Source organism: Lytechinus variegatus, chromosome 1 (genome assembly GCF_018143015.1).
Source record: "Lytechinus variegatus isolate NC3 chromosome 1, Lvar_3.0, whole genome shotgun sequence".
NCBI classification, from domain to species: Eukaryota; Metazoa; Echinodermata; class Echinoidea; order Temnopleuroida; family Toxopneustidae; genus Lytechinus; species Lytechinus variegatus.
The window spans coordinates 42,990,235-43,004,837 of record NC_054740.1 but is presented as its reverse complement, the minus strand read 5'-3'; the positions used below and the strand labels follow the sequence as shown (position 1 = coordinate 43,004,837).

At 35.5% G+C, this 14,603-nt stretch overlaps 1 protein-coding gene across 2 annotated transcripts in view; it reads left to right on the top strand.

The window, feature by feature from the left end:
• Positions 1-9,161, top strand: part of LOC121414671 (alpha-N-acetyl-neuraminyl-2,3-beta-galactosyl-1,3-N-acetyl-galactosaminide alpha-2,6-sialyltransferase-like) — a 38,250-nt gene extending 29,089 nt beyond the window's left edge. For both annotated transcript variants that reach the window (XM_041607779.1, XM_041607780.1), the window contains exon 6: positions 7,593-9,161. In XM_041607779.1, the coding sequence (XP_041463713.1) occupies positions 7,593-7,911 (319 nt within the window). In that variant the 3' untranslated portion in view covers positions 7,912-9,161. The remainder of the gene's footprint in view (positions 1-7,592) is intronic.
• The last annotated feature ends 5,442 nt before the right edge of the window (positions 9,162-14,603 follow it).

The following is a 14,603-nucleotide window of genomic DNA, read 5'->3' as shown; positions in this document are numbered from 1 at the left end:
CGCGCCTTGCCTGCTTATCAGACCATACTGCGTATGCTCGTAACTTCAGGAATTTATCCCGAAGGATATGTTTCGGGGCGGTGTGAATGCATGAATAATGAATGGGCATTTTTTAGCCTAAAATAGTTTTCGTAATTTAACGGGGATTCTTATGATCGAGGCGGTTTGAAACCACCTAAAAACACATTTATCTAATAACTTGTTCAGACAGGCTGAATACCAAATGATTTATCTCATCACAGGGTGCGTTTATTCGACACTTTTTACCCTAGAATCATGATTAGAATCATGATTCAAATCACGATTCTGCAGAATCACGATTGCGTTTAGTCGAAAGTGGAAATAAACGTCTTTCAAATCACAAACATGAAACACGGAAAAAGGGGCGTTTGGAAAGACGTTTCTGTAGAATCACGAACGAAAAAGGTCGTATAAACGATATCGTGATTTGAATCATGATTCTATGACGTCATTGTGTCGTGCTTCTTCCGGGTTCGACTCAAAGGCGCGCGCTGTGTTTCGTGCAGGTTAATTTTCGTGTAGCAGTATTGCCAGTGTACTAGTACCGGTATATGCCAATTGTCACGTGCATTTAGGAATTATCATTCTGTGTATTGTACCCCCGGGGTTGTACTGTAGCGTCATTTGTATATTTCATTGTTTTCATCAATCATATCTTCAAGTTCCAAAGGCACAAATTGGACTGACGACGAACTCAGGGCTCTGCTTGTGCTTTGGCCTGAAGCAAAAGCATCCCTAAAGCCTGGGCCTAAAGCTTACCCGGATTCACAGAAATAAGACGATCTACGAATCCCTTTCAGCGGCGCTTGCGAGGGAGGGATTTCTACGGAGATGTGGCACCGCCTGTCGAGACAAAATTAACAGAATTCGTGCCCAGTACTACGGCTACCGAACACCATTTTCGATGAACCGACAAGATTGAATACAAGTAAACAAAAACAATACACGGAATTCTGGAAGTAAAAGATTTATTTTCGGAAGCCGAGTAAACGTTGCACAAACGATCGCGCGTTAGCTCGGGCGGCAGCAAAAATCTAGCAGCCGACTTGAAGTTAGAAACACGCACGAAAATGTTGACCTATACTTCCTGGGTCAAACTGCGCACTGTGATGCGCACTGGATCGGCCCGAATTCAGGGAGAAACAGCGTTAGAAAGATGGTCGTATAAACGCTGATTCTGTCGGATCGTGATTCATGATGCTGTTTTGAATCATGATTCAAATCGTCATTCAAATCATGATTCTGGGTTGAGGTCGCATAAACGCAGCCTTAAAATACTGAGTATAACATAACCTCTTTTTGGTCAAAACTTGTTCAGGCTCAAAATACTGAATCATGGATCTCATTCATCCATGTCTGCCTGGGGAGTGTTTCATCAACATTTTCATCCGACAAGTTGTCAGATCTGACATCTTTCTCTGATGTTGATTGGCTGAGAGGTACTGTTACTATGGCAACTGTCGGAGAAAATGGGACTTAGCTAGGAAAGCTACGTGTTTAGGGTCAAATTTAGACTAAATGTTTTATAAAGGATGTACTTCTTGCCTTAAGAGTCAACACTGCGTGTGTAGAGTACGATTTGCGTGAGGTGTGAGGTACGTGGGGCTGTACTAAACACAATGATGCATAAAACCGACGTTCATGACATTAACAATTGAAATATCGCTGTACTTGTTTAGGGGTGCAATTCAGGGAATACTTGCCAACAGTATTGTTTTGTTTCCAAAACTTGTTAAAGGTAAATGCCAGTTTTTTTGTAACGATATCAAAATGAGTTGATACAGAATCAGATGAAATGACCACCAAAGTGTCTGTTTGTATAAATAAAGAATATATGCCAAAGGATTATGTAAGAAATTGTGTAACTGCTGAGAAATTAGCAAATAGGCACATGATTCGGGTCAAGCGTCGGGCACGACATTCAAAGCAATAATAATACACTGTCCCGCTTGCGCTTCTCTGTGTTGGTGATCTTCGGTGTGAATATTTTTTTTTTAGCGTAGATTTCAAGATTTCACAAAGTTCAGTTTATGTGACTGTACCAGATCTAGATCCTCGATGATATACTGACAATTGAGCCTGGTTTTACAGACTTTCTCATTAAATCAGTGTTTACTGCAACTACTGGCATTTCTCTTTAAGGCCAATACTTGTAAGGGATGCATTTTCAGAATATGAAAATACATGTTTAGGGTGCTTTTCGAGACCCCTTGGTCGCGCATGATATCCACTCATCAATGGAAGTGCCCCCCCCCCCGAGATAGAACGATAGAGGGCATACATTTAGAATTAATATCTATACATGTATTTATATGGCACTTTAATCTTCAGGACATCTGGGTCCAGTTGCAGGAAATCATAGTAAAATTGCCACCCAATGTTGACTCCAGTGAATCTTTGATACTTTACATACATATATGTATGTAGTTACAGTTGGACAGTAATTACCTATAAAATGCAATAGGACTCGGAACTATTTGAGAGGGCATACTCCAAAAAGAAAATCTCATGATCTTTGGCATGATGTTATTTGTCAGAGGCCTGTGAAGGTTGTATTAGAATAGCTGATAAATTTCTTTGTTATCAATTGTCAAGATGATACATTTTTGGTATTAAAGAAATCTTTGAGAGATTTGAGTAATTCATGACTGGAGATGTTTCTATCCAAGCCTTAGTTTAAAAAAGCCTTTTTTAGTTCAAGCATTAATCCAGGAAAACAGAAACTTTTATAATTCAGAAATAAATTACAGCTTTATATATTTGAATATTATCTTGTGCCATTTGGCAAGTGCAGCATTGCAGGAATTGCAGCCAATTTTTGATGAATTTAATTCTTTCCAGAGAACTTGGTGTACATGCTATTGATCACAGCCAAGTTTTAATGAATTTAATTCTTAGTAGAGAATCCTTTTTATGTACTTAAGCCAAAAGCAGGAATGGTTGGAGGTATATTGCCAACAATATCGTTGGGTAAATCTGATTTATAATTACATCTATTCAACATTGATTTTAAGTTTTAAATCCAGCTTTTTTTTTTTTAGATCCCAAACACCTTAACTGAATTCAGGTTTGCAGATTTTTCTCTTGGGCAGAGTATTGTCTGAGAAGATTTTAGATCATTATCCTTTGTACTGTAGGTCAAAGTGCTTGTGCACAGGTTCCAGCCCCCCTCCCTTCCTGAACACACACACAATGAAATATTTTTAATAGGTATTTCAGTTTAGTTTAAAGCTAATTATCTCAGGGTATATTTAGTGTGAAATTTTTGGTGGGGCATTCTGACCCCCCCCCCCTCCAAGATATCAGATTTTGTTCATGTGATCACCCACAATATTTTGCATGGTTCGAGAAAACAATGTTAATCTACATGTATGGGGTTGCATACAGGAGCTATTATTGTACAGAAATTACCATTCGAATTTACTATTCTAATTTTTGCATGAATTTGGCTATAGATTAATAAAGCCCTTGAGCTCTTTCATGGCCTACTGATCAAATGCACACATGAAATACGTAAATTGGTATAAAAATGTTTTCTTGTGTATTCTATTAATTAAAAAAAAAAAAATTTCTATTTCTTTTGTTTCTGTTTTCCATTCAATTGCTTCCAATCTTCCAGATCATGAGTGACATGAAATAGATTTATTTTGATATGTAAAAATAATAATATGTACAGTTATGAATTTGACTGGTTTGCTTGTTAGCAATTCAGATGTAGGGATGCAGTTTCTAAAAATTGCCTTTTCCGTTTCAGAAAATCTTAAATTCCGTTTCAGCTTGTCTGTAAACGGAAATTCTGTTTCCCATAGACTTTGTGTACTTGAAAAAGTGACATTTCCGTTAACATAGAAAATCAATACGTGATAAGTAGTGATGTAAAAATGCTTGGCTGGTCAAAATTTGTATCTGCCACTGTACTAACAACGATTTGAAATCTATTTCAATTGAAGAGATTCAAGTACAAAAACTATTTAAAGAAACATACTTTACATGAATACATCCTCACCTTTCACATTAGCATTATTTTATGGTTAAATGAGATTTTATCACTGATTTGGGGACTTTTAGACATCGTTTTGAGCTGTCATTGATTTTTGCCTATCTGCCATTTTGGATTTGTATGTACCGCTATCATGAGCGAACGCAGAGGGCAGCAGCACACGGCCGTGTTTCTGTCTTTATGCAGACAAACTAAGGATACAATCAAGTGATTGAGGGGCTCGAGTGCAGTGCAGTTACGATGTGTGGATGGTCATGATTGTTGTAGCGAAGGGAGACTGTGTTTTTTCCAGTTGATATTGGTATTTCGTTGAGGATTTGGGAGTAACTTCTGTTGCTATTCTGGGCATTTTGAGAAAAAATATTTTTTCTGTGATTTTCTGTTTGAAAAGCTACTTTCCGTTTCAAAAGGCCGATTCCGGGAATTCTGTCCATTTTCCACAATCGCGCAAAAATCACTGTCCCTACAGATGCAATAGCTAACATCATTCATTGTTTCATGAAATTCTCACTGGATGACCAACAAATTGTTTCATATCTTTTACAAGTACAAGTATTAGATCTTCCCATTATCTGTCAAGTTGACTTCCTGAACTACTTGTATCAGAAATGGTTAGGAATAAAACCAGGAAGTCCTTGACCAGGAGATGTTTCACAAAGATTTAAAGGGGAAGTTCACCCTGACAAAAAGTTTGTTGGAATCAAATACCGAAGAAAATATGTAAAAATATAGGTGAATGTTTGAGGAAAATCTACTGAAGATTATAAATAAGTAAATAGAATTTTAAATTTTTGATTTGCGACATCATACGAGCAGCTGCCTCACATGAAATGCATAAATTACAATTTGTAATGGTTCGTGATGACTTAAAATTTTCTGTCTATATTGAAGGTACAAGTTTTTGAGAAAATACATTTCATTGATTTTGTTTTATTCATGATCATGATACATGGGAAGCTGCTTGCATATGTCGTCACAGATCAAATAATTTAGACTCTAATAACTTGTAAAATCTTCTCCAATATTTTGTTATTACATGTATTTCTTTGCTATTTTTGTCTCACCTGCGAAGCAAAGTGAGACTATAGGCGCCGCTTTTCCGACGGCGGCGGCGACGGCGGCGGCGGCGTCAACATCAAATCTTAACCTGAGGTTAAGTTTTTGAAATGACATCATAACTTAGAAAGTATATGGACCTAGTTCATGAAACTTGGCCATAAGGTTAATCAAGTATTACTGAACATCCTATTAGAGTTTCATATCACATGACCAAGGTCAAAGGTCATTTAGGGTCAATGAACTTAGACCATGTTGGAGGAATCAACATCGAAATCTTAACCTGTGGTTAAGTTTTTGAAATGTCATCATAACTTAGAAAATATATGGACCTAGTTCATGAAACTTGGACATAAGGTTAATCAAGTATCACTGAACATCCTGCATGAGTTTCACGTCACATGACCAAGGTCAAAGGTCATTTAGGGTCAATGAACTTTGGCCGAATTGGAGATATCTGTTGAATTCCCATCATAACTTTGAAAATTTATGGATCTTATTCATGAAACTTGGACATAATAGTAATCAAGCATCACTGAAAATTTTGTGCAAGTTTCAGGTCTCATGATTAAGGTCAAAGGTCATTAGGGTCAATGAACTTTGGCCGAATCGGGGGTATCTGTTGAATTACCATCATAACTTTGGAATTTTATTGGGCTAGTTCATTAAACTTGGACATTAGAGTAATCAAGTATCACTGAACATCCTGTGCACATTTCAGGTCACATGACCAAGGTCAAAGGTCAATGAACTTTGGCCGAATTGGGTGTATCTGTTGAATTACCATCATAACTTTGAAAGTTTATGGATCTGATTCATGAAACTTGTACATAAGAGTAATCAAGTATCACTGAATATCCTGTTTGAGTTTCAGGTCACATGATCATGGTCAAAGGTCATGTAAGGTCAATGAACTTTGGCCATGTTGGGTTTTTTTTGGTGAATAACCATCATATCTCTGTAAGTTTATTGGTCTAGTTCATAAAAAGCGGACATAAGAGTAACCATGTATCACTGAACATCTTGTGCGAGTTAGAGTAGTATTCAAAGTCAGCACTGCTGCTATATTGAACCGCGTGATGCAGGTGAGACGGCCAGAGGCATTCCACTTGTTATGAAAAAAAAACTTCTTTTTCAGGGTGAACTGAAACATACTGTATACAGTACTTTGATACCATCTCATATTCTCATTGGCCAGATCATGCTTGAGATATGCATGTGTGGCACTGAACCTCCAAATTCCTGCAATTAATTCAACAATTTCAATAATAATTCATTTTCCCCTTCATCATTGTACCCTAGAAGATTTTTTAAGTGATACATTAGTTACAATTTTTCAGAAACAGTACAATGGTGCAAAAAAAGAAGAAAAAAATCAAGGTAGGAGCAATAATTGTGTAGTCCTTGTTACATTTACATGTACAATGTATCCCTTCAGAATTAATCCAGTGTTCAAAGAGTTAAGCATGACCTTTTATTTTCAGTCAGACTTAGATCTTGAGAGGCCCCCCTAGGTCAGTTTCATTTGGTGATTCATGTTGACTTAAAATGAAATTCAGTCTGCCCATATGGCTTGTATAAATGATAAAACCTACACCTTCATTGCATTTCCTTAACCCCATACTATCCTTAACCCCAGGCTATCCTAACCCCATACTATCTTTTTTCGATTCACACTGTCTTTCTTCACCCCATACTATCTGCTCAACCATGGTTAATGCCTTAACCCCGGACTATCCCTCAGCTCATGAATATTAATGGTTTTACTAAACAGAGCGTGATTAATGTGCAATTCAACTTCTGTGATTGGCTAATGCTTAGCCCCACTTTCCTTAGCCCTGTTTCGTTTTCACACTGCATCTCTTAGCACCGCAATTAACCCTGCTTTTTTGCAGGGCCAGATAGTACCGTACTATTTACCGTGCTAGCCCACTTTGCTGAAACAAAGTGGGCTAAGCTTAACCCCGGGAAATTGGTGGGGCTAAGACCCCCCCTTAGCCCCACCAATTTAGGACAAAAAGTGCAGTGTGAAAAGCATATAAAGGGTTCAGAGTAAAATATCCTAATAGTAATTACACTGTAGTGTGTGAGCAGTGATGATGTTTCTCTGATGTTTGTGCATAAGAGCTGCATAATCTCTTCAATATCAAAGAAATCTGAAACCTTGCATTATTCAGTATCACTGTCTGATAATGCAATCAGAAATTTTCAAACACCTGCTGGCTGTGTCTGCAATTTTTCGTTCAATTAAAATCATTACATGACTTATTTTATGCAGTGAGTTTGTAGGACTGGCAAGAAATACATGTTCCTTATTTCATATTATTTGTAGAAGAGGTATTTTTAATATACTCACTGTAGCAATTATTCTCTTTGATTATGCATTTTATGTATACAGGTTTTCAAATTTACGGCATGATTAATGCAGAGCATGTATTGTACAGGTGTATTGTAATCATGATAATGGTTGTCAACATTCTTCCTTTGTTTCTCCTTGACCTTCTACCACCCACAGGAGAAACATAGATTCCAAAATCCGCTACCACTATTTCCAGACCTGGGACAACCCCACAGAATGCGACTACTACAAGAGCCATGAGGACACCCGCTACCTGGGCGGCCATCGGTTCATCACAGAGAAGGCTATCTTCAGCCGCTGGGGAGCCATGTTCAACCTGACCTTCCACCAGCCAGACTGGGAGCCTCCGAAACTAGTCGATGTCCTCAACAAGCCCCTCAAGACACCCTTTGTCTCGAGGAATGAGGAGGACAAGAGTGCAGTTGGAAAGCTCTTTGACCATTTTGCAAAGTGGGCTTTTGGAAGTTTGATGTGAAAGAAATCAACCCTCGGAGTAGTCTCCAGACAAGCTGGTGCTCTGTGTATTTTGGGTTTAACGCTGATGTGCAGTTGTGATAATGGTTCTTGACCTCAGTAGTGTCCTTTGTTGAGATTGGTGTGAATGCTTTCCATACACTTTTGAAGACCTCTCTCAAAGTCTATCATTTACCATCCCCTACACTCCACTTTTCCTTTGTTTCTCTTGCTCTCTCTCTCTCTCTATCTGTTGCTTGTTCTTTCAGATTTCTGATTACATGAACTCAATTTTCAGTTTCTGGTATATATGGTATTTAACTTACCGGGGGATTTTTAACATATTAGTTTTGTTACAAATTGGGGAGTGAAAAAAAAACTTTAGAGATACAACCTGATTAAAAAATTACCATGGGACAGTCATTGAAAATGGGAAGAAGTTGTACCCTTTATGCATGTGAGTTATCACTGCCAAATAGATTAAGTTAAATCCCTCTTTGCTCGCTCTCTTAAAGTGATAAATTCACCTATATATCATGGAGTGTACCATTCGGGGCATGTATTATGAATAATGGTAGCATATCTGTGTCATAGCATCAATAATCAATCGGTTCACTCTTATCAGATAAGTTTAATTACAATATCGACTTTTATCTTACGATATTGACCTTTATCTGTCTAGAGATAGTCTCAAAGATTGGGTTAATTAGGATCATTTTAAAATTTTAAAGTGATTCCTGGCAATTAGCCAGTCATTTGCCCCCCAGAAGAGCCTGGTTTGTCAAAAGGTACTAGTCCTTGTATAAATTTGCAAGAGGGAGTTGAAATTGTAAAGCTTTTTACAGTCAGACCCCTTGACCATCTCTCTTATCCAGCTACATGTATATCAAGCAACAAACGTTTTGACTACAGTTTATCACTTGACATGTACAATCTTATCCCATGACCATCTTGAACCATTTACAAATAAACAATTTGACCATCTTTCTGACCACCATTCATACTCCACTCTTGACCATCCATAACCAGTTATAGATATCTTTTAATCATGCTGCCTACTTTCATACTGGTAATATTTTCAATTTTACAGGGATGGCCTTCATTGGAGTACATCAATAATTAGCAAACAGGGTTATAGAACGTCTATCTTTAAAAGAAATCATATTTTTAGCTAAGAATGTCAATAAAAGTACTTTAAATATATCTGCAGACTAATATGTGTTTTCATAGGCCCGTATTCTGAAGTCTGGTTTAAATTAGACCATGGTCAAACTCTGTGCTAAAATTATGGGGAGCCAAAAATTCTGTTTATATTGTGTACTTCTTATGTTTACTATTTTGCTTTCATAATGAAGAAAAATACTTTAAAATCTTCAGTTATCATCCCCAGACAAGTTGGGCATCATACATGAATTAATAAATTGGATGTGCACTCTTAGGGATTTGTACCACAATTGAATTAAACCAGGATTTAATTTAAACCCTAGTTCAGAATACGTGCTGCAATTTATATAATGCGGTATTGATAGGATAGTTGTGTGTTGAAATTTAATCTCCTTGTAGGTGAAACAACTATGTACATGTACAAACACTTAAACATGCATGTACATATAAATCTGAAACATGGGTTTCAGTTCAAAATGAACATTTTAAAGATATGCAATTTGTTGTCATATCTGGATGCCAAATATTTTATTTGTATGTTGAACCGGTACTATGTGTATGCTCACTTGTAAAATATTCATGTAAATACACAATGCGATATTGCAATGCATTGTAATAATCATTGTTTAATATATAAGAAGGCTAATATGTTATTTATCAGAGATATTGAAATGATTTTATGCTGTTTGCCATGCAATTGTTTAATTACCATCATAAGAATGAGAAGGATGATTCTACATGTCTTGTGGCACATTTCAAAAACAATTATTAGTCTCTTAATAGCTGCATGCTTGAGCAATAGAAATTCATTTGAAGTCAGTGAAAAAGTTATAGTGGGTAGTGATATGAAAAACTGATAACCAACAAAAATGTTTGATTATGGGCGAATTAAAGGTAAAATTTTGTGTGTCATACAAGACTCAGAAATGTCCTGAACAACACTCAAAATTGTCACCTAATTAACCCATGGAAAAGATTATTTTGGTGGTTGTAACTTTTTTTACTTTACTACCCAGTAGCACTTTATTATTACCACAAAACAAATTGAAGTTCCTCGTTTGTTTGGACAGCATGTTGAAAAGTGGTGTGAAAATGTCTGATTTTTCTAGCATGGCATGGAATTGCCCAGAAATTGATCAGGCAATCTGGGCCCTGTCTTACAAACAGTTGCAATTCATTCATATCAGACTGAAATAGCTATTGGTCTAGATATACATGGTTAAGAGATAATTAAGGGAATTTGAGATCAATCACAATTTGAATCATTTGCAACGCTATTGTAAGACTGGGCCCAGGTATAGGGTCAAAGTATACTTATTACAGCCATAGCACTGACAAGAAAAATTTACCATTGTTACTAAGTAAAAAATCATTACTACTTGAAAAAAATTGAAGAAAAAAGTTTACCTCTTAACAGGTATAGCACAAACAAGGAAAATTTATCATCACTAAGATTTCTTTCTTCAGGTATAAAAGAAAATATTCATTTGTCAAACAAACTGAACAAGTGAAATTAGTCACCCATGAAGGGGTGACAGAATAGCATTCATCAAACACTCAAATTGTGTCGTTGTAATTATGATTTGACATGCACACTCAAATATAATTGTGTCCTAACTACATTTTGTTTATCTCTTTTTATTGGAGATAGATAATAATAAACATCTGTCATCTGATCAGAAAAGCTAGTTTGCTTCTGATGTTGTTGCTTTTGTGATTTTTTTTCAAGGTTGCTACTTTAGAGAAAAAAATCCTACAATTCAAAGATGTATTCTAGTATTCAGGGATGCCACAATTTTGAATTATTTCCATAAAAAATATAATGAATGTATGTATTTTTTAAAATATTTTTTGTCTTCAAAAGGTTTGAACTTTCTGATATACTCACTACAAGGGCATATATGATTTGTAGTAAAGAAGTGTTGCAATTGCCCCAGAATGCCAGTAATTTTACACTTTCGTTAAATGTTCCCCAAAAAGAATCTCAAGGGGACTCTGACCCCTTTAGTCCCGCTAGAGCACTGCTCAGACCCCCATGTATTTGGGCGGGGGAGGGGGGTTAAAGGGGAATCCAACCATGGTCATTAAGTTTGTAGGAAAGGAGAAAAACAAGACAGACAGTTTGAAATAAATTTGACAGGTTATAAGAAAGTAATATGGCTGCTTTGAAATTGAGATTCCTATAAAGACTATACAAATTTCAAATTGGCAACTGGGTAAGTAAATTATGACAAGGGCGAGGACAACTTTTCTTTTTTTCCTTTAAAAACAACTAATGGATTCCCTTTTAACCAAGTGGTATCCCTGTCTACTGAAAACACATTTTTCGCTTACAAAATCTATATGACTTTGATACTTATTAGCATCTATTTTAAGTGGCATTCTAGTATATTTTTCAACTTGGAATTCTGTTATTCCCTCCAGAATTTGCTGTTTATTATTAAGTGTGATGCTGGAAAATTGATATGTTTCCCACCAAACGAAGTACTCCAGTTAAACATATTTCAGTGCTCCTTTATCTTCCTTTGAAAATGATGTACTCAGAATTGGTATTTTATTGTAAAGCTTTAATGACGGCTGAATATGACTTAGTCTTTAATGTCCTGAATAGCAGCCTGAAGAAGCAATTTTGTATGAATATGTACATGTATTCTCTGTGTGATTTGTGAGTAATCTTGATCAACAATTGTACAAATTAATGATGTTCACAATTTATACTATCCAAGTGAAAGTCATTGTTTAATTAGAGATTCTGTGTTAGAAAGTATTATTTTTTTTCAAATCTAGGATACAGGGCCTCTTATGCGCCTACACGATTGGACAAGTGTAAATTTGATTGAAGAGGGCTAGTGCATGAATCATCGCTATTGCCAACTTGCCCAGTAAATGTAACCAAGACTATACATGTATACTAGAATGAAAGTGTGAAAATGTCAAGAATTCATTAGCACCACCCCAGATTCACATCATTGTAAAAGCAAGAAAAAATAATTTCTCATTGTCTTCCTGCTTTTTTTCAATCTCTTGAGTTTTAGGATACATGCTGTCTGTTTCATGTTACAATATTAACTAAATATTGTAAAAAAGTATTATTCCATATTTAATTATAAAGTTATTTGAGATCAACAAAATTTGTTCTTAATGCACCAAAGATTACTTGTCAGTATTCATATATTTATATGCTTGAGCCACATCAGGCATGCTATATTCATGTTAACTCGTTGTGTATGTTTTTGTGTGAACAATTCAGACATTTAAGTTGAAAAGCAGTATTTTTCTAATTTCAGTTCGATTTCTACCTGTGTTCGAGATTGCCAAATAAAACAAAAAAAAACACTTTGAAAAAGCTTGAGAAAGTCACGCTTATTATACAGTGCGTCCCACAAAAAACGAAACCAAGATTTATCGATGATTATCATAAATTAATCACAAATACATAGACAAATGACCTACCATTGTAAAGCTTAGAATCTCCTCTTTCATCTGAAATTACTTAGATTATTTCTCATTCATGCATTAGTGAGCAAAAACAATTTGAAGATGGGATACCAAAAAGTCACTTGGCCTGGCTGTATTTGGGTTTCAAAAAGAAAACCACATTTTTTAAAAGTTCAATATCTGTTCTTTAATTTGATACCTCAATTACAGAAAATGGTCAAGAAGTAAAAAGTTCGGGTTATTTGAAATAAGGCTTGAATTTCAATAATTTCATAAAATGAAGAGGTTTTACAGGCTAGCATTCAAACTCACTGGACACTGCATTTTGTTTACGATCAGCCATGCATTAAGTGTTTTGTTAACCGTGTGATAGCTTCTGTGGAAAACCGATGAATACACGTTTATTTAATGAAATTATGGAAATACAAACATGGTTTTGAGGGAACATAACTTCTTTACTTCTTGACCATTTTCTGTGATTAAGGTATCAAATAAAAGAGCAGATTTTGAACTTTTTCGGCATTGTGATTTTCTTTTTGAAATTCAGATATCCCCTGCCAAATGAGTTTTTGGTATCCTTTCTTCAAATTGTTTTTGCTCAGTCATGCGTGAATGAGGGATAATCTAAGTAATATCAGATGAAAGACGAGATTCTAAGCTTTAAATGGATAGGTCATTTGTCTATTGCATTTATGATTAAGTTATGGTAAATCATCGCTAAATCTCGGTTTAGTTTTTTTCTGGGACGCACTGTATATTAAGTATATGATTACATTACTTGTGAATGCAGTCATGTTATTGGCACTTCTATTATTTTAAGGGGTTATTTCCATTGATTTTATAATTTGTTACTTAGATAAGCTATTATTGTCCCTTATTGACAAGTTTGAAAATCAAAGTTGCACAATTAAAAAAAAGGATCAGTGTGTTTTCAGTTCACGTCCTAGACAGTAAATCACTGCATTAAGTTTTGAATGCAAACTGCAATAATTGACTTCTCTGTTTTACTTTTAATTTCTTACATTTTATTTGTAGTTTTGCTACGTTATAGTGAATTAATTGATGTGCCAATTTTTTGAGCTTCCTTTAGTTTTGTATATAGTGCATTCAGTTGCGTTGTTACATGAAATCATTCAGGAGAGATGTATACATGAATGTTTTTTATTGATTCCCTTCAAAATGGAAATCTGGGTATAATTGAAGCCATAATGTAGTGGAATATCAAGGCTGTTTCTCAAATTGTGCACAAAAAGTAAATTTAGAATCAGAATGACGTAATCAAATTTACTGTGGAAGAGGTGACCAACGCTGGTGGAATCAACAATTCTCTGTAAATCATCATGTATTTTTAAACGATTACCAGATGAGAATTAATGTGGACCAAATTAGCCGAGAGCAATGATTGCAAGACAGTTTTGAAGATAGTTGGATTACTACACACAGATCTCTAGTCTCGACGCAGGGCCCTGTTGCATAAAAGAAAAAATCTGGCAATTTTGTTTGCCAAAGGTTTTCAATGTGGTAAGTGTCAATGGCATAAATTTTGTTTGCCATAATTTATTAATGGTAGAAGAGTTATGCAACAGGCCTTTGTATCAGCAAAAGGCGACTGTAGTACATTGTAGCTTTTGTAATTTATCAAATTCATTCATTTGTCTTCTAGCCAAGTTTTACTTCTGTTCTTGGGTGTCTTCAATGCAGGATTATTCTTAAGACAAACAAGTTTTGTCATGCTTATGATATTATTCTACAATATGAGCTTTGGAAATTAAGTATTTTCCTAAATCGTGTTCATACCTCGATATATTTTGACCAAGGTTTATATGCAGAGGGATTAGTCTTGATACTGAGCCAATGCTTTTTCATTGTAGCTTTGTGGATTGGATTTTATGGTACATGAAAGTAGTATTGCTGATACCTAATAATTTCCATTCTTTGACCTGATGGTCCTTAAAGGTCAAGTCCACCCCAGTAAGATATTGATTTGAATAAATAGAGAAAAATCAAACTAGTATAACACTGAAAATTTCATCAAAATCAGATGTAAAATAAGATAGTTATGGCATTTCAGACTTTCGCTTATTTTTTACAAGACAGTGATATGCAAGCAAT